The sequence below is a fragment of the Ambystoma mexicanum genome, chromosome 8 (assembly GCF_040938575.1).
Source record: "Ambystoma mexicanum isolate Mex_15411 chromosome 8, UKY_AmexF1_1, whole genome shotgun sequence".
Lineage (NCBI taxonomy): Eukaryota > Metazoa > Chordata > Amphibia > Caudata > Ambystomatidae > Ambystoma > Ambystoma mexicanum.
In genome coordinates this window covers 649,323,449-649,344,177 of record NC_090929.1, presented here as the reverse complement: position 1 = coordinate 649,344,177, position 20,729 = coordinate 649,323,449, and the positions used below count along the sequence as shown (strand labels likewise).

Below are 20,729 nucleotides of genomic sequence, written 5' to 3'. Positions count from 1 at the left end.
GTTTTTATTTAATAAAGGTACAACCTGGGAAGCCCCATTCTGCGAAAACGTTGGACACGATGTCTTCGTGCAGGCGTCATTCGTATTCTTTGGGCAGAGGAAAATCTCAGCTGAGCACATCTACCAGAAGATTGAGTTCCCCTGGAACATGTTGGGACAGCAGAAACATCTTGTGTTTGAGAGCCCATATCCAAAGGTTTGGGGACAGCTTGGATAGCCCTGGAGAGTGAGGGGCCCCCCTGTTTGTTCAGGTAATACATGGCTGTAGTGCTGTCTGTTAGAATCAGCACCGTCTTCCCTTGTAGTTGCATCTGAAAGGCCTTTAATGCCTTGAACACCGCTAATAGTTCCAGTAAATTTATATGGTTGGACGCTACATGAGGGAACCACATTCCATGTGCTGTCTGCTGAAGGAGGTGAGCCCTCTCACCCTGTGAGAGATGCGTCTGTCGTGAGAATAGCTTCCACTGCAGGGGTGGTGAAGGTCTTCCACTTCAAGAGGTTTTCTCTTGACCACCACTGCAGATTGAACGAGAGCTGGCCAGACAATTACCAGATCTTCCCATTGTCCACTGGCCTGACACCACTGGCTGTTGAGGCACTCTTGCATGGGACGCATGCGCAGCTACGCGTGAGCAACCAAGTATATGCACAACGCCATTATTCCTAGCATGGCTTTGCGCACGGTCACCTCCCGACTGGCTACATATTGAGGGATCTGAAAAAGCATGTTCTGAACCCTCTCGTTGGAGGGGAAGACGAGGCTGTCTTTCGTCCGGATTAGAGCTCCCAGAAATTGTTTTATTTGGCTGGGGACTAGACTGGATTTGTTCTAGTTGATAGAGAACCCCAGACTGAACAGAAGGTCTACGGTCTTTTGTGTGTTCAAAAAACATGTGTCGTACGAGTCCCCTGTTATGAGCCAGCCATTGAGGTAAGGGTAAACCGGGACGGATAACCTGCGCAGGTGTGCTGCAGCTACTGCCAGGATTTTCGTAAAAACCCTTGGCACCGAGGTAATGCCGAAGGGGGGTACCTTGAATTGGTAGTGCCTGTCCTCTATCATGAACCTTCGATATTTTCTGTGCCCTGGCAACATTGAAATATGAAAGTATGCATCTTTCATGTCCAATGTTGCCATGTAGTCCCCCTGTTTCAACAGTGGGATCACCTTCTGTAGCGTTACCATGCAAAACTTGAGGTGTTAACTTGTTCGATGGGTGCAGGTCTAGAACAGGGAGCATGGTGAGGTCCTTTTTGTGTACAAGGAAATAAATACCCTTGTTTACCTGAAGAATAGAGATGGCTTCTATGGCGATCTTTCCCAGCAGCGCTTTCACCTCTTGATTCAGGATCTCCAGATGGTCTGGTGAAAGGCGCTGCGAGGGCGGTGGTCTGAATTGTGTAGGTCTGGCAAATTCCATGCAGTACCCGTGGGCGACCGTCTTTATGACCCTCGACCGGGGTGACATGGGAGGGAACCTGGATCCAATGGTCATTTTTGACCGGAGGCTGCGGCTCCTCTAGGATTGGGCCTCTACCTCTGGCTTTGCCGCGTCGCTGACCCCTTGGAGGGTAGCATGCAGGGCTTCCCGTTTGTCCAGCATTGAAGTTTCCCGTGCCATAGTTGTTCGGACTTGCACGGGACTGCCCTCGAAAGGACTGCCAAGAATTATTTCCTCTCGGGGGGGGGGGGGGGGGGGGGCGGGGAAGGTCTTTAAGCGATTTGCTGCAGAGACTTCGAATCTCAAGCGCCTTTTTTGCTGTTTCTAGGGCCTCATTGGCCGCCTTTGCGAAGAGGTTAGCTTCTTCAAGTGGTTTATTGATGAGCGAGGCCTGCGTTTCAGATTTAAACCCTGAGGTACGCAGCCAAGCGTGCTTTTTGAGTAAGGCTCCTTGGGCCTGAGACCTGCCTGCAGTTTCAGCCGTGGCCAGAGTGTTCTTTATTACGTTGGTTCACTTGCCTGCCTTCAGTCAAAATAGTGAGAATCTTGGACCGGATGGGCTCTGGGACCTCTTGGAGACCTCCTTGTACGAGGTTCCATTGAGCGTCAGCATAACTCGCCAGTAGCGTAGTGTTATTCGATATGAGCATAGTATATGCGGCAGCCGAGGTAACCCGTTTACCGAGGGCATATAACCTTTTGGATTCTCTATCTGGAGGTGCCTCCCCTGTAGCAAGGGGTACGCCTGCCCGTTTCCGGGTGGTAGTTGCTACCAGAGAATCTGGGGTGGCGTGCCTTTTAACGTATTGAAGGTCAAAGGGGCTGGCCGAAACAATTTTTCAACTCTCGGATTCAGTGCCCTGGTTTTAGCTGGTGAAACTAGGGAAGGAGCCAATCTTCTCTTAATAGAATTAAGGATGGGAATGGCTTGGCTGGAGGGAGGTTTCTCCTTAAGGATATCCTCTACAAAGTCCTGCTCAGGCACTGCCCTTGAGTAGAGATTTGAAAATGCTCAGCTGCCTTCTTTAACATGGCACCGAAGGCCATTTGGCCGTCTACAGGCAAAGCCTGGCAAGCCGGTGTGGACGGGGAGGAATCCAGGCACAATACATCAGTGTCCTGATCTTGATGTGGAAGTGTCCATAGGTCCGCCACCACTTGCTGGGTTTCTTCCCAATTGTCCGTGGCATCCACCTGGTCCTCATCTTCATTCTGTAGGAAGGAAGGTTCTTCATCCTCACTGTAGATGTCCCTATTTTATTTTAAAATTTGTTTATTGCCATTTATAGTTATGAACATCTTACAATATTGCCGGTCGGGTTCTTTGTTCAGAATATCCGACTTATTTACTGCAATTGTGCCTTTTCCAAATAAAACACTTATTCAACAAATTAACATTAACTGTCTCCTTACAAGGGGCGGGAGATGGTTGACAGGTTTACGGGGAGGGCGGGTGATCTGTCTTCGGGGGAGTGGGTGGAATCATTCCAGATATAGTCCGGGACTGTGGGGGTCTAGTATCTAGTGTTTTGTCCACCTATGTGGAACAAAAGGTCAACTGGGTGCATTGTTCAAGGGGGTTTATCATCACAGGATCGGAACAGTTTAGACATGGTGTCCTTCCATGCCGCTAGGGCCATGCTCGAGTCTTCAGTGGATCTAGCTACGCTGTCCTCCCAGGCTCTTGTTTCAGCGTTCGCCCATCTTTCCAGTTCTTTGCGCCATACTTTATAATTCGGTCCTGCGGGCCTTTTCCAGGCCATGGCAATAGTTCTCTTGGCCGTTATGCACAGCAAGTCCATCAGTTTTACAGCATATTTGAGTTTGGCCAGTCTGGGGTAACTGCCTAGGAGCCATATAGGCATCAATCTGGACGATATCTTCATGATGGAGGGGGACAAAAGGCTGATCTTCATGGAAATGTGAAGCAATTTAAAGAATAGGCTCAACACAAGATCTTTTTGGGGAAGGATGGTCATAAAAGTTGATAATTCTCTCAAGACGGTCCATACACCCTTCAAATTTCTCTCTGGTCTATTTAGATGACCCAGAAGAGCCTATGGATGGAAAAGCGTTGTCTTTTGCCCTTTGGCGCGAATAATTGTCTCTCAGTGTTGGAAAGAGGCTCTTGATGGTCCTCATAGGCATCGTGAGAATCGGGCCACCCTAACGTATCTAAAGATATGTCCGCGGCCTGCCCCATGTTTTTCGGCAGAACATGTGTAAACCTGATTTAGGGATAGGGCCCTTGTTTGTCTTGGAATGCCCAGTCGCAAGACGCTGCTGCGGATGCGGGGAAGGCTTTGGATCTGAATGATCCGAGGAATCGGCCGAAATTTTCAACGGCCCTGCTGGCACTTTTACCTTTTTCGATGCATCCGTCGAAATAGGTGTAGGGGTTGTGTGCTTAATGTAATGCACTTGTATGCCCCTGTCGCTGGGTGTTGTCCCTGAAGCAAGATCAGAGTCAGGGATGGGCGTGGCGGACCTAGAAGTGTCCGCCTCGACGTCCATCACATCCGCAACTGATGTTTGTACATCAGAGGTGTCCCGGTCACTTTCGGCGGGTGTGGCTGTGGTTGAAGGGGATTCCACCCGGGGAATACCGTACTCGGCCCACCGCTTTACACAGCGCTCCTTAAGGGTCTTAGGCTGAAGGAGTTAGCAGGCCGCACACCGCTTTTCGTCGGGATCCAAGGGGAGACAGGAGTTGCAGGTCCTGTGTTCATCTTTCCAAGGGTATCTAGTCCAACACTTAGGACAGAACCTAAAAGGAGTTCTTTCTATAGCCAAAGTGGAAGATGACCAGACCTATAAGGTAAAGAGGAGGAAAGAGGAAAGACATACCGGAAATATGGCCACCCCGACCCCACTCTCCCTACTGTACAGGCCGGCCAGAAGGCCCGGCCATAAGGCCCGGCCACGTGGATGCTTCAGCCGCCAGATCGTAGCCGCCGAACAGCACCGCTGTAGCTTGTCCCCCGTAGTCGTCGAAGTTGTTCTTGGTGTCGAAATGACTTAAGGGGGAAATAACCGAAAAGTCGGTTAGGATAATAAACAATGTCTCTTAAGTAAGAGCTCCACTATAGGGCGACCAGTTATCTGGGTGGAAAAAAACAATCTGAGGGACCTCGGCGCGTGAGGGATTTTGGGTACACTACATGTCTGTCACGATAGGGATAGTGTTATAGACACGCCTATGACGTCCCCTTTCGATCCCCGAAAGACAAGATGCAATACTCTGCGGTTACCACTGGATGTCAGACCATATGCACAGCATGTGATTCTAATCATCAGAACTATGGATACCTATCCCACCATAATGATTGCAGGCCATACTACTAATATTCAAGACAATATCAAAAACCTTGGCGTGATCCTGGATTGCATCCTATAAATGGTACTAAAGGTTAAGTTATAAAAAGTTCTAATATCTACCTCATTCATGCTGCTTTGTCAAATTAGGCCCCTGTTTACAGAAAAACACTATGCATCCATTGCCAGGGCTATTGTCTTTTGTCTTTGCAAAAATGAACTATTGCAATGTGCTTTATGCAGGTGTCCCGGAAAAAATATTTTAGCATTTAGTGGTCTTGCAGAACACAGCAGCAAGGATTGTCCCCAAAATAAGCAAGTGCTCTACCATCTCACCGTTGAGAAAACTATATTAGTTATCCTTTAATAGCAGGATTGTTTTTAAACTTTTACTTTTTGAAGGGACTTAGGGCTAGTCAGCCTAAGTTTCCCAGGGTCATCCAGACGTTGACACCTTTCTTACTGTGCTCAGAGAGGCAGACCTCCACCTCACTGATTATGCCCAACAAGGATGAAACATGTGTATGGGGTTGCTGTTGGTACTCTTGTTCAGAAGGGACTTGCCATAGCATTTCGGTGCTGGACTGCCCATGTGGGTGGAAACAGACTGATATGCAAATGGATATTTCCCATCTGTGAAAGGCACAGTGAGCTTAAGTGTGGCTGCAGACTCTAAAGTGGGTACCTTCCCAAAGAACAGGCCATTTTTGCCGTGTTCGTTCTCAGAGGAGCACCCCGACTAATTTTTGATTCTTTGGGTAGTAGTGTCTGTCTTATACAACACAATAGCGCAACAAGACAAGGATAAGAAAAATGAGCCGCAGATGGGCACCCACAAAAGGAGATAATCAAGAGTGGTACTCGAGCTATAGATTCCAAAGAGCAGACAACTAATATGTTGTGTAGGTCACAATCCATAGAGCTGCAGAGATGGCATTAACTGGAATGACACAATCCGCATAAATTTAATTGTCCACAGGAATTTCGCTCTCCACCAATAATTGTGTGCCATAGTTGTGCGGAAGAGGTGCAGCTCTTATCTCACTGTGAAGATAAAAAAATGTGGTCTCAAGTACGAGTTCTTAGATATGTGGCCAAGACCTTCTGGTTGAGCAGGGTCATAATGTGTTAAAATATGGAAGGGCCATATGGCTGACCACAAACATCTCACTGCTACGATAGATCCGTTTGATTTATGTTAACATTCATATTGAGTGTGCGCACTGCTTGCATGATTCTAAAATAAATGAAAAAATACCTGTTGATTAGCTGGAAGTACCCAGTGAAATTTCACATGTGCACGGATGAAGGTGGTTATCTTTAGATCATGCCAGGCAACAACAGTGAGAGGGACTAGAAATTTGTGAACTAACAGAGCAAAAATGTAACTATGTACACCAACGTCACAAGAGAAGTATAGCAATAATGGAGGGGGAATGGGTTAAAAGAACAAAGGGCATACAATATTGTGGGAGGTGTTGTTTAAAGGTACTGGACCAAAACAGAGCAGAGGGTGAAGAGTAAGGCAGGAAAGGTTGCAATGTAGTACGACCAGAAGGGAGCAGAGAAGTGTGTATGGGAGCGGAGTGTTAAAACCTGGGAGACAGGAGTGACAGGTGTAAAAAGGAGATAGGTAATGGGATCATTAAAGGAGACGAGAGGGAAGAGGAGTACAGTGGTACAAATATAGTGGAGGGAAGACTTCTGTAAAAAGGCCACAGCCGGACAAAAGAAATGTCATGTAAAAGGAACGAAGGGCAGAATTAAACCAAAGCAGAAAGGAAAGTTGAGTGGTTGTGAAATGGTCAAAAGAGGGGAAAAGAAGCGTGGTAGTAAAGAAAGAAGGTGCAAGGCAGGAACATTGACATCTTTGGAAATAGTTCAGTGGTCCCATGAAAAGGTGTCGCTCCGAGCCCCCAGTGTCTGTCTGGAGGGTGTTTGTAGTCATTACCTCAGTCCATTTACTATGTCCTTCGTTTTCCCAAAGTAGATCTCATTGAGTGTGCTCCTGATCTTGTTCTCCATATCCTGCAAAGGAGGAAGAAAAAGTGTAAGTGTAGGTGTAGGTCTGTCCTATTAGTGCTGCTCATAAAGCACAGGCATAGAGGAGACTGGTTCACTTCCTTAATGTATTCTACTATAGCCAAGCAATTTAGGCCACACTGAAGACTGGATTACCCCCACACAATGCTCACTACTGCCATTTACTGTAGCACTACACATCAAGCATAATACAGGAATGAGACTAGAAGGCCTCTCCCATCACTTGATCACTGCACCTTACGTACAGTGCTAGCCTGATGTATTAAACAGGAGAACCTGCCAAAATAATCCAACCATGGCAGGTATTTCAGCTTTTGTGTGTGCACAGCCAAATGCACAGTGTGAGGCAGCAGAAACGGGTCTAAAAGCAGAGGAAAGGCTATTAATGCTGACACGCAACAAACGATGTAAATGAAGTAAAGTAAATGAACAAAACAATAGGCTTAAAAAACAGTAACGCTGATTCAGTGCATTGGGATGAAAGTAGACAGAAATGATTTACCAGTAATGTTCTATGTATTCTCCCGCAGATTCCTCATCAGATAGCCATTCCACTGTTAGCTGCTCGGAAAGTGTCGACAGGGGGCGTATAATGTCAATAGTCGATCCCCTCTTGAATAAACCATGCAACTGGGCAACTAAGGTTGCGACGTTGGACGTCGTACATATGCCACATCATTCAGGCTGACAGCCAAACAAAATATATTTGTTTCTCTTTTAAATGAAGAACAGAATTGCACTGCAAGACACTGACAGTGTTAGCGTAGAAAGGACTCAAACTGTGCCTAGTAAACAACTATTCACAATCTTATACCAATACAAGAAGAAAACCCCATCAATACAAGAAGAAAACCCCATAGACTGCAGACCACTTTCATAATGGGGGCGGATGGGAGGGTGATGAAGCATCTGTGGGCGAAGAATCCATACAAAGAACATTACAAGTAAGTATGTTCTCCTTCATTGGATTGTATTCTACTGCAGATTCCTCATCAGACAGAATCCCATAGCAGTACCGAGTCCAGATGCGGGATGAAAGCCCTTAGACAAGGATGCTCTGCAAAACCGGCCTACCGAAAAGGGCATCTGAGCCACATGCCACATCCAGGGAGTAATGCCTAGTGAATGTGTGGAGCGACGACCACGTTGCTACTCAGGCCATTTCTTTTACTGGAAGCACCTTTGACAAACAGAGGATGTTGCCATACCCATGGTGGAATGTGCCCCGATGCCTAGTGGCATAGCTTTCCCTGCTCTTCGTTAACAATCTGCAATGAGGAATACGTGGGAGGAACAGTAGATTGAAATAACGTTACCAGGGGCAAGTAACATGTTCTTTGAATGGATTGGGTCCTCCCACGTATTCCTCAACTTTGATGGACTCCCAAAGCAATGTTCGCTTAGGTAGAGGGAGTAAGAATTTAGTTATTAATGGTTTCCAAGAACCGAATGGAGGACCGTTTTTCCAAAGCTTCCATTCTGACCGAGGGAAGACTCAAGGCAGTAGTGCTTTGTGAACGTGTGTACAGTAGACCACGTAGCTGTGTCACAAATGTTTTTGTTCGGGACACCACTTTGTAGAGATAGCCGTGCCGCTGGTGGAATGGGCCCTTAAATATTCTGGAGGACCCTTGCCTGGCAGCCTGCAGCATTCTGAAATTGCCAGAATGTTCCATCTGGATAAGGTCTGTTTAGTCACTCTGACCCAGTTTGTGGCCTGTATAGACAATAGCTGATCATTAATACAATGTTTGGATAATTTAGATCTGTAGAATCTTCGAGCTCTACATGGATCCAATCTGTGTAATCTCTTCTCTAATCTCAGGGTGAGGTGGAGGATAGAATGTGGGCAATACTATTTTTTGTCCTCAATGAAAATCTGAAATGAGTTTAGGTAAACATGAAGGCTTAACCCTCAGGACCACCTTATCCTTGTAGAAAATAGCGGCTTGGATGATAGTGCCTGCAATTCACTGATTCTACGGGCTGAAGTTAATGCCACCAAGAGGATAGTTTAACAGGCATGAATGTAGGGGTTCAAAAGGTGCACACAAGAAATGTTAATACCAGATTAAGGTCACAAATTGGAAACTGGAAAGGAGTTTGGGGTAGGTGGGTGAAGGGAGAGGGGACACAATGGTGAGTCCCATTAGAAATTGCATCACCAGTGGGATATTGAAATATGAAGATTCCTCTGACGAGCGCTTAAATATGGATAGAGCCGCCAAATAGCCTTTAATAGTTCCAAACGTGGAGCCCCAGCTTGGCTAGGTATAGCAGAAAAGATAACACTTCTGGTGTCTTACATAGTAAAGGGTCTACATTCTTATCCTTGCACCAACTGCAGAAATTGTTCCAGCGGCACAATGACTTAGTTGCTGGCCTTCTGGCCAAAAGCAAAATCTACATTATGTCATCCCGGAGGATCCCATCCTATCTCAGCCCCTCAGAAACCATGCGTGAAGGTGGAGTGTCTTGACCCCGGAGAGGGTCAGAGTAGCTCTGACCCTCCTTTCGCGAGAGAACGTTCTCTTAGTGGAAGACGTATTGGAGGGAGGATGGACATCCAGAAGGTCCAGGTACCACATCCTCCTGGCCCAATCTGTGGCAATTAGGATCATGTGTTTCCCGAAGTTTCTCAACCCCCAGTCCACCACAAACACGTCTCCTAGAGCTCCTCTTGGAGGAAATTCTCTGCAGCAGTATAGTTTGCACTTCCGGTTGTGAACAGATCCACTTGTGGGGTTCCCCAAAGGGTGAAGATCTCTTCAAGGACTTCCTGAGCTAGCTCCCTCTCGTGGGCGACTGATGTGCCTGCACAGAGTGTCCGCCGCCATGTTCTCTCTGGCTAGGTCAACTGCTGATAGGGAGATTCCTTCTTGAATTGCCCAGTACCAGAGCTGCATTGTGTCTCTGCACATTAATAGTGACCCCTACACCTCTTGTTCAGGTGGTACATGGCCACTGTACTGTCAGTCATTACCAGGATATTCTTTCCTTGTAGGAGGGCAGAAAAGCCTTCAGCGCCTGTCTAATTGCCCTCAGCTACAAAAGACTGATGTGTAGTTTGGACTCCAATGGAGACCAACAACCGATGATTGTCAGATTGTTGGTGTGGGCTCCCCACCCCGTGAGTGAGACGTCCATCACTACCGTTATCTCCGGCCATGGTTGCCAAAAAGGTTCTCCCTTCACAATCTTGTCCTTGCAGGCCCACCGCAGAAGATCCTGTGCGACCCTGCCTGGAATCTGAAGCAGGTCTGACATGTTGCCCGAGAATTGAGACCATTGTTCGTGAGAACTCATTGAAGGGATCTCATTCTCAGGTGAGCCTCTGGCACCAGGAAAATGCAGGATGCCATGAAGCTGAGCAACCTCAAAATAAAATCGATGGTCAGGAGATGCTTGGGCACTCTGAAATTTGGAGCCCATCTGCAGAATGTCTTGAGCCCTCACCTCGGGTGGCAAGCTCTTTCCCAAGGATCTATCCAGTATAGCCCTGATGAACTGGAGCTTTTGAGAAGTTTTCATATGGGATTTCTTATAAATTGAGCGAGCAGCCCAGTCTATGAAGAAAGTGGCAGGTGACATTGAGATGATGCAAAACTTGTTCAGGAGAACGCACCTTGATTAGCCAATCGTTTAGCTAGGGGTAGACGTGAAACGCCTTTCTCCCGAGACTCGCTGCCACTCCTGAGACTCAGGCAGAAGTCAGCCTGAAAGGCAGAACTCAAAACTGATAATGAGAACAGTCGATGGGAAACCTCAGGTACTTTCTGTGCTTGAGATGGATTGGCACATGAAAGTAAGCACCCTGAAGGTCCAATGACACCACACAATCCTGGAGGTGGAGGGCCTGAAGGATCTGTGAAAGTGTGACCATTTTGAATTTTTTCTTCCCGAGGAACTTGTTCAAGTATCTCATGTCCAAGATGGGTCTCAGTCCTCCATCTTTCTCGGGTATTAGGAAATATGGAGTGAACCATCCCTTGTTCCTTTCCGCTACAGGCACTCGTTCTATAGCGCCTTTCTCTAACAGGGTCAACATTTCTAGCACAAGGAGCGTATCAGGAACCTTCAAAGAGTGGCTCTCCGGTGGATGGTTCGGAGGCATCTGAATCAACGGGAGGCAGTAACCTTGGGCTATGGTTTCCAATGTGCAAGCATCCTTCTTTCAGATGCTGAGCCAGTCTGCCTCCCACTGGTGTTTCGTGACTAAAGACTTCAGAGAGGTTTTGAGGTGGCTGATGGAGTGGCCGTTGGTAAATGTCCCTGCTTGAGCGGGCTTTGCATCTCTCGCTCGTACACTACAAGGGAATCTTCTTTGGCCAGCCATTCCTCTCGCTCTTCCAACTGAGAAGTAGCGAAAAGCTCTACCCCTCCAAGGCTGTCCACTGGGGCGAAAGGGCTCAGGCTGCCTAATAGTGGCACCCAAGGATTTGGCAGCTGCCTTTAAAGGTCTGCAATTTATCAAGGCTTTCGTCAGCCTTGTTGCCAAAAAGGTGAGACGTCAAAAGGCATGTTAAGGAGTCTGGACTGCACATCCGCCGGAAATCCAGACTTCAACCACGCAAATCTGGGTATTACGGTGCTAGTTGCCATGGCTCTGCTGATGGGGTCAGCTGAATCCAGACCCGACTGAAGCGACTCGCACATTGCTTCTTTGCCGTCTCTAACAATAGTCAAGAACCAGTCCCTTTCCTCCCCCTCAGGAAAGTGCTCTGCCGCCATGGAAATACAGTCCCATAGAGTGAATGAGAATTCTGCTAGGGCACATGTAGCGTTGGCTCATTTAAGAGCCATGCTCAATGCAGAAAATGCCTTCCTTGCCCATGCATCTTTCTGGTCAGCCCGATCTGGAGGCATAGTTGGATAAGCTACCTGTACCACCAGACTCTCTGGAGTGGGGTGTTTTGGTAAGTAGTTGGGGTCACTATATGGGTGGTATTTTTTTCAGGTTTTTGTATAATGCCGGATTAGACTCTGGCGTTTCACAATTTGCTGCCACCCTTTTTTGGAGACAGATGTGAAATGGTAAAATGGGATCCATTTGCAGACCCTTAACAAGGATGTCCGCTAGATTGTCCTGCTCATAGGGGAGGGTAGGCATACTCCACCCAAAGTAGTCTACAACTTTAGACATTGTGTATATGGTGCATCTGCATGCTCACAAGCTTCAGGTCTACCAAATTCTAGTTGTGGTGAGGCGTCTACCCCACTGGCCGTTTGCAAATTTTTATAAAGATCTTTTAATCTAGACTCAGAAATAAAACTTCCAGGCACATAGGGTGTTCCATATTGAAGGCCAAATGGCACATCATTATCTGATGGCTCATTTTCCTTATTCATTGGAGGTGACAGATTTGAAATAATCCTTCCTTGGTAAAGTAATATATGTTTTGTCTGGAATAGGCATCAAAGGTTTAAGAAATTGTTAACTTGACGATTGAGGAGTCAAAACCTGCACCAAAATCTTTTTCGAATTCAATGGAGTCGAAGGTGCTATTGGTTTAGATGGCACAGCCGGCGTAGACTAGCTCGATCTCGACTTATGCTTCGACCTACGGCTTGAAGGATCCCAAAATGATTTCTCATCATGTCAAGGCCTCAACGGCTCTCTATGCAGATCTGGACTTAATCCCCGGGCTCGAGGCCGCACAGGATTTGGCTCAAGCTCTTTACTTACCGGCTTCTTTGGTAGGAGTGGTAGGAGCATGGCTTGAGGGTTTTGCCTCAAATATTTTCCACATTTCTGACCTAAATGCTTCCCATTTGGCCGGTGTGGAGGTTTTTGTGGGACAAGATACCCTCTCATGGGATGTGCCCGACAAAGTCGAAGAAGGCCACCCGATTTCCTCGACGATTATAAGGAGTGGTGGGAGCCACTCCTTGAACTGGATCTTTTAACCTTCCTTTGAGGAGAGTCGCCTCTCTGCTCGTCCAAAGAATATTTTTACGACGGGGTAGTTTATTGGGATTTATTTGGGTTTTTACCTACCGCCAATTTCCCCTTTTCTCCCTTCAGAGCCTTTCCAGTCAGACTGGCATTTGAGCAAGCCGAAGTCTTGTGCTCCACACATAGACACCACAGACATACAATAACCGAACCAGATTTTTGAGTCGCAGTCTCGACACTTCTTAAACCTGGTCTTCAGGGTAGCAGGTGCCCATGAAGAAGACATTTTCGTGGATTAGAACTAAAGAAGCACACCATGTTTCTCGAAGCGCAAGCGTACTCGGAAAAACTGAACTGAAGGAAACGGCCGCTGCAAATGTTATATTTACCCTCAATGACCTCCGAGACAGAGGACTTCGATGGACATCGAGTGGACTGCATCAACGCACAGCGCCCTCTGCCGAATTAAATTTTCTATAGCTGGATATCCATTATCAAAGAAGAATACGTTGAAGACACAATCCATTCGAAATTGTCTGTTTTGACACAGCCAAATCCTTTCGGGACAGAGAATGCCAAAGAGTTTGTCATTGCGCCTGAATTCCACTGCCCTTGCCACACAAAAGCAGAAACATGTCTTATGGTCCAACCTCTGCCTCCTCTTATCTTTATAAGGATGTGGAGCAGGGTAAAAAACTGGGAAATTAATAGTCGGACATGTGGAATTCAGAGCCACTTTAGACAGGAATCCAGGCCAAACCTTAAGAGACGGTTTCTCCTTAAAGAGCCAAAGGAAACGTGTCTTGCTGACATGATTGCCTCCAGGAAGGCTGTTTTCAAGGTAAGTAGCCTGACAGGACGAATTCATGGGTTGAAACAGAGCCGCCATCAAGAATATAAGAGACACGTTTAGGTCCCAGTCCTGACCACATATGCGGTAGGCAGAAACCTATTTACAAGACCCTTCAGGAATAGGGAACATAACCAAAAGGATCATTGATCAGGAGACCTCGTCAACAGACAAAGCCGCAAAGTCGCATTTCACTCTACCAAACTGAAGGCCTGAAGAGGCTAGCAATAGAAGGAACACCACCACCATGGTGGTGGGACAAGCAATAGGATCTATCCTGCGTTCCCTGCACCACACCTCTAATGTTCACCATCTGCACATCAAGAACTTCTTCCTCATCCTCTCAAGAGTCACGCATGTAGATGAAAGCAATCTGGGTTTGGGAAAGTGCCCCACCTTCCGACTGGGATAGGAGGTCCGGCTATCAAGGCAACCCAAGAGGTAGGCATATGGTCAATTCTAGGAGGTCAGAGTACCATGTCCTCGCCAAATTGAGGCCGATTAAGATCATAGTGACTCAGTCTCCTCATCCTCCTGAGAACCCACCGGGTCAGGTATCACAGGAAAGCCATAGTGGAGGTTGAAGACCCAGTCCACTAGGAATGCGTGCTGCTTTTGCAGGAAATTCCCAGGACCAAAACTGTCCGGACTTCCAGTTGGATTATCTGGCAAACCGATCTACCATCGGGGTACCCCACTGAGCGTAGATCGCCCTAAGAACGGCCGGCACACTTCCCACTCATGCAAGACCATGCTCTTCCTGCTCAGAACGAACGCCAGTCCTTTCCCTTCTAGATGAACAGCTGAAGCAGAGATCTGGTTCTTCAGCAGCCAAAGTTGCAGCGCTTCCTTTCAAAGTGTTGCGAGACCCAACACCCATGTTGGTTGAGGTAGTGCCTGGCCACTGCATTCCTTTTGAGAGAGGCTGTAAAGGCCATCAGGTCTAACCTGATTGCCCCCCCAAAACTCCAACCTTTTGATATGCCACCAGCTCTCCATTGGCGACCAAAGGCCACTCAGCTGCAGATCCCTGCAATGAGCGCTCAAACCGATCAATGACGCATCCGTGATCGCTTTGCCCTGGCGCATCAGAGGCCAAAAGGGATCCCTCATCCTCACATTTTCTCTGCTGGCCCACAAAGACAGACTGCTGGCCACTGAACGTGACACTTAGTACTGAGACCACTGACCCTCAGTAGCCCTTACAGCGAGAGAATGCGCAGTATGGCCTCTGGCACAAAGAAATGCAGGAATCAACGAGACCCAAGTGCTGAGGAAGGAGGCCGCCAGTAAGCAGTTGTTCTGGAAGTGTTAAACCATTTGCCCAACACTGGTGGCTCTTTCTTCAGGCTGAAAGGACCCCGACACCAGTGTGTTCAAGATTGCACAGATGAATTTGAGCTTCTTGCGTGGATGCGACTTTGGACTTCGGGATTACAGAGAAGCCCAACCTGTTTATTTTTGCATTTTTGAAGCACTCACACAGCCCAGGGCCATCGAGGCGCTGTTACTTGAATATGTCTTAGTTGCGTATTTATAACACGCTTAATATCCAAAGAATTCTAAGCGCAGACCCGGGGATCGAAACTGTTTTTGCTTCGTGTCGTCTTGTTTCCAAGGCGAGCACATTGCCGCTGAGCTATCCTCCCTGTGTAGCAGTGAGCAGGTTTCCTTGAGTCAAGTCGATACTTACTCGGGCGACCTCCCTCGGATCAGCCAGTCCAGGTACAGTAATATGTGGACACTGGATTTCCAGAGGTGTGCAGCCACCACTGGCATCAGTTTGGTGAAAACCCTGGGTGCGGAGGTTACCCCAAAGGGGAGCACTTTGAATTGGTAATGCATGCCCCCTATGAAAATTCTTAAGAAACACCTGTGCTTGCGATAGATTGGCGCATTGAATTAAGCCTCCTGAAGATCCAGCAACACTAACCAGTCCTGAAGTTACTGAGCCTGCAGAATTTCTTTCAACGTCACCATTTTGAACTTGTCCTTCCTGAGAAACTTGTTCAAGGCCCTGAGGTCCAAAATGTGGCAGAGTAGTTCTCCTTTCATGGGTACCAGAAAATAACAGGAAAACCATCCAAACCCTCTGCTCAGGTTGCACTTCAACAACACCTTTCAGTTACAGTGCTCTCAGTTCTTCCTACAGCTACTGTACCGGTTGTTGGTGAGTGGGAGGTGTTCTGTCTGGAGGTTTGCTTGAAAATGGTACAGCACCCCCAATCGACGAGCTGCAATGCCTAGGTGTCAGAGGTTATCTTCTTACACTGAAGCAAGGGCTTGCAAATTCTTCCTCCAACCGGAGAAACATGAGGGGAGACCTCAAAGCGGCATGGCTGGCACCGCTGCCCGAGCAGTCGGCTGACCCCTAAAGGCTCCTCTGCCGTGTCTATGATGCGTAAAACACCCCTGCTCTAGCCGGGCTTGTGGGAGCTTTGATCTTTCCAAATGAAATGTACCACCTACAACCTCTTCCCCCCCTGGAAGAGAAACCGCAAGATTGCTTATATGGTTGCTGCACAGTCAGGCCCAGCGGCTTGACAGCTGTTTAAAGCCCTTTAATTTCTTTAAGTACTCATCGGTCTAGAGGCCTGAACAGGTGCTCTACATTGAAAGCTATGTCCAGTAGCTTAGCCTGGATATTTGGCAAGAACCCAGAACTGTGAAGATAGGCTGCCATTCTCAGCACAGAGGATGATCCCATTGCCCAGCCGACGCAATGTGCAGTGTCAAGGCCTGACTGCAGTGCTGGCCAAGCCACCTCTTTGCGTGATCCACAAGCCGAAGAAAACCATCCCTCATCTCGCCAGCAGGGAAGTGTTCTGATGTCTGCTATACAAGTCTCCACAGACCATGCGAACATTTGGCAAACACAGGATACATACCCTGCCTTCAGGGCCATACTGCCAGAAGAAAAACTCTTTCGCAGGGGCATTGATCTTCTTAAGACTCCGTCCGTTAGCAAGTGTGAGGTAGATGTGGCAGGTCTACAGCTCACGGTAGAGTTTTTTTTACTACTAGACCTTCAACAGTAGGATAAGAAAAAAACACCAAGTCCCTGCTCGCCAGTTCATATTTCTCGGTAAAATGCGAATCCAGAGTCGGAGTGGAGCAAGGTTTCAGCCACAAGGTGGTAATGGGATCTGCAATAGCAACATTGAAGGGCAACGCCCTTTCTGTTGGGAGGTTTTAGCAAGAATATCTGTCCTGTCATATACGGACAGGGGTTTTCCTGGTGTGCCCAGGTTCAAGGATTCCACCACCCTCTCAACAGTCCTTCGGCATTGGACATTACAATGTTCATATGGGGAGGCCGGCTTCATGACTAGGTCAGGAGATGGGTCCAAATCACTTGTGTCATGGAGCCCTTCACCAAGAGAAACCAAATCAGCCTGGTCGGCAAAATAGGAATCTCCACTGACCCCTTGACACAGGCCCGAGGCCAAAAAGGCACCTATTCCATCCCCATCTCCCAACACCCCCCACTCCCCAACTCTCGGAAATCGACTGCCTAGCCTTGGAAAAAATGTGGAGTGTGAATCTGGAAGAAAGAAACAGTCAGCCGGAGTTGGTACTTCTATCCTTGGACCAATGGAACAATCAGTCTCAACCCCCGAGGAGCCATGTCTTTTGAGCCTTCGGAAGTGCCCCTGGACCACCCAGTGGACTGACGAGCTCTCTACTAGGCTACCTCTGTGCAGCCATCGTCATTCTGATTCGAGCCTTAGAGGTTAAGACTTGTCTAATAAGGAATAAGGGATGTATATATATTAATAGTGACTGTGTTTTTGAACTTGCTTACAATAATAGTGCTAGAGTGTTTCTAAGTGTGTCTTTAAATAAATAATTATATACTTTATGCCAAAGCCCTGGTCAGTGTTCGCTTGTGCTACTGTATTTTGGTACCTATCTTGTATACTCTATATACTGTCTAACTCTTCTTGAGAGAAGTCTGGCTGCTCAGCCACAGCTACCAGGTAAATCTGGGTGGTCCAGACTGCTACCAATTGGGTTTACTGCCAACACCTGTAGTCTTAAGCCTTTTGCAGTGGTGCCTAAGGGAACTGCACAGGTTTCTGCCTAACAAACCTACAGCAGCCAAAGAATGTTTTAACGGCGCTTGAGCCACCTTTGTGTCACCTTGTGAATGTGTATCCAAGCAGTAATGCTGTGTGAATAGAACTCCAAGTAGCAGCTTTGCAAATGGCATCTAAAGGTGCACTTGTAATAAAAGCTAGAGTAGCCCTCTGTGCCCCGAGTTGAGTGTGCTCTGGGCACGAGAGTTAACGTTTTTTTGGCTAATGAGTAACAAATGGATGCATCAGACAAATCAATTTGAGATAAACAACTAAGAGACAGGGTCCCCTTATCTTCCTGTGGCTACAGACATGACGAAACGGTTTTCCTTAATGGCTTTGTCTTTTGTATGTAATACATGACAGCCCTTCTGGCATACAGTGTATGTAGGCTTTTGCCTGCTGAATTCATTGGGTTTTGAAAGAAAGTCTGAGGTTCTGTGGATTGGTTTACATGGAACTTGGAAATACATTTTAGGAGAAAAACATGGGTGTGTACTAATACTACTCGGTTCTCGACAAATGGATCTTGTGATGAGAGCTTGTACTTCACTCACCCTCCTTATAGATGCAATGGCGACAAAAAAAGCAGTCTTTTAAGTGAGATGTTTAAGCCTGACTTTATACATTGGCTTGAAGGGGGCAGCCATGAGCTTTGTAAGAACAACATTTAAGTCCCATCCGGCGGTTGAATTTGAAATTAGTGGGTATAATCTTTTGACCTCTTCCAAGAAGTCTTTAACCACAGGCACTTTTCACAAAGATAGGTTACTCGGCGAAGTGGTGTAAGCTGAAAGCGCAGCTAGGTGCACTCGTAGTAAATTAAAGACCAACTCAGAGTTTAAAAGATATAGTAAATAGTCTAATATACGAGAAGGTGAACAATATATTTGGTTGATTGTATGTTTTGCACCACAAGACAAAGTTTCCATTTGTTCAAACAGCAGTGCCTTGTGTTCGGTTTGCATGCTTCCTTCAAGATGTCCATCCATCTCTGGTCTAGATTTAAATGACCAAATTATATGACCTAAGGAGCCAGGCTGCCCAATTCAGTTTCTGAGGGCATAGATTTAGTGTTGTCCCCCGATTCTGTGGCAGTTTCATCAGAAGATCGATATTTTCAACAGGTGTGAAAACCATGTCTGACGTGCACACGTAGGAGCCATTACGATCATGTTGACTTTTACTTGGTGCAGTATGCGGACTATCCTGTAGACAAGAGTCGTTGAGGCTGGGGGCTTGAGGCATTCGGGCTACACAAATTTCCCTGACCAGTTCATCCACAGTGTGTTCCCTTTGGATTCTTTCTGGGGATACCTAGAAGCATAGTCTTGGCATTGTGCATTCTCTTTATTCGCAAAGAGCTGTGTCCGGGAAACCCTAGTTTGAGAAGACATTGTGTAGGACGTCTACATGCAATTGCCACTCTTGTTCTGATGGTAGTTCTATGCTCCTGCTTAGCACGTCTGCAGAGAATTGTCTTTCCCTGGAACATGTTGCAATAGGAGAAACGTGTTTCAGAGCTAGTTTGGACAGTCCGAGAGTGTGTCCCTCCATGCTGGTTTATGTAGAACGTAGCTGTGGTGCTTTCTGTCAGTATGAGGACTCTTTTCCCTAGTAGCTGTTTGAAAGGATTGAAGAGCTTTGAACATTGCCAACAGTTCTAAAAAGGTTGATTTGTTTCTTTGCCAAAGCTTGTGTCCACACCCTGTGTGGTGTTTGATGGAGAAAAAGCGCTCTCCACCCTGACAGCGATGAGTCTGTTAAGTGACTTCCGGTGCAGGGGTGGTGAAGGGCTTGCCCTTCAAAAGGTTCTCTTTTGTCAACCACTGCAGTGATAGAAAAAGGTAATGTAAAACAACCACTAAATCGTCCCATAGACCGCCTGCTTGTGCCCATTTTTTCGACAACCACTCTTGCATAGGACGCATATGGGCATGTGGTAACAAGGTAAATACAGGAAGCCATCATTCCTAGAAGGCGCATGGCCCATCGCATGGTTACCTGACAACTGGCTACATACTGTGGGATTTGAAACAACATGTTTTGGACCATCTCGTCGGAGGGGAAGACTACAGCATCTTGTGTTCGAATTGGCACCCCTAAAAATAGTTTTGACTGGGCACAAAACTGGATTTTTTCTCACTGATTGAGAAGCCCAATTGAAAAACTAGATGGACTGTGTGCTCAATGTTTTGCAGACACATTTGAGGGATATGCCCTATTAACCAGTGTAGGTAAGGGTAGACCTGAATGGACTGGCAGGGCAGGTGCGCTGTTAACCCTTAAAATAAATTTTGTAAACACTCTTGATGCTGAGGCTATGCCAAAGGGTAACTCCTTGAATTGCTAGTGACATTTTCCCACTTTCAACCTTAGGTATTTTCTGTGTGCTGGCAAAAATGAAATCTGAAAGTATGCATCTTTCATGCCCAATATTGCCATGTAATACCCTTGCTTTAAAAGAGGGATTACTTCCTGCAGCGTTGTCAGCATGAATTTTTGTGGCTTGACATACAGGTTTGCAGGACTCGGGTCTAAAGAGGACGCATGGTTAGATCTCTTTTGGGACAAGGTAGTATATTGAATAAATACGTTTAACTCTAGAAGTAGAACCAGCTCTGTCGCTCCCTTCTTTTCTTGTAAAATGAGGTGATGTTCCCAAAAAATTCTCCTTGATCTTGGAGGATTGTTTCTAGGAATTCTATTGAATATCCCTTTGCCAATGTTAACTGGTCCAATGTTATGCCCTGCATGGGCGAAAAGAGTTGTGACCCCCAAACGGGGAACATGGGAGGGGACCTGACCTGGAACGTCTGTTGGAGGTGACTGCAGAACCTGGAGAGGCTGTAATTGTGACTCACCATTTACCTCTTTTAAAACCTTTTTGTTGGCTAGTTTGAAAAGAGGAAGAATGTCCTTGAGGAGTGTACCAAAAGGATTTTTTTTTAATAGTTTTTACAATACAACAAACATTCAACAAAAATAAACAGCAGTACTTAACATATCATCACTTCAGCTTCATTTGTGTATCGTTACATATCTGCTTCTTCCCCCTTACCACCCCCCAACTCGAGCCTACTCTACTTCGCAATCCGCTT

At 46.8% G+C, this 20,729-nt stretch overlaps 1 protein-coding gene across 4 annotated transcripts in view; it reads right to left on the bottom strand.

Moving 5' to 3' along the window:
- CAPZB (capping actin protein of muscle Z-line subunit beta) overlaps positions 1-20,729 on the bottom strand; it is a 631,298-nt gene that overhangs the window by 60,277 nt on the left and 550,292 nt on the right. For all 4 annotated transcript variants that reach the window (XM_069610389.1, XM_069610387.1, XM_069610388.1 and 1 more), the window contains exon 8: positions 6,712-6,788. In XM_069610389.1, coding sequence (XP_069466490.1) covers positions 6,712-6,788 — 77 coding nt within the window. The remainder of the gene's footprint in view (positions 1-6,711; positions 6,789-20,729) is intronic.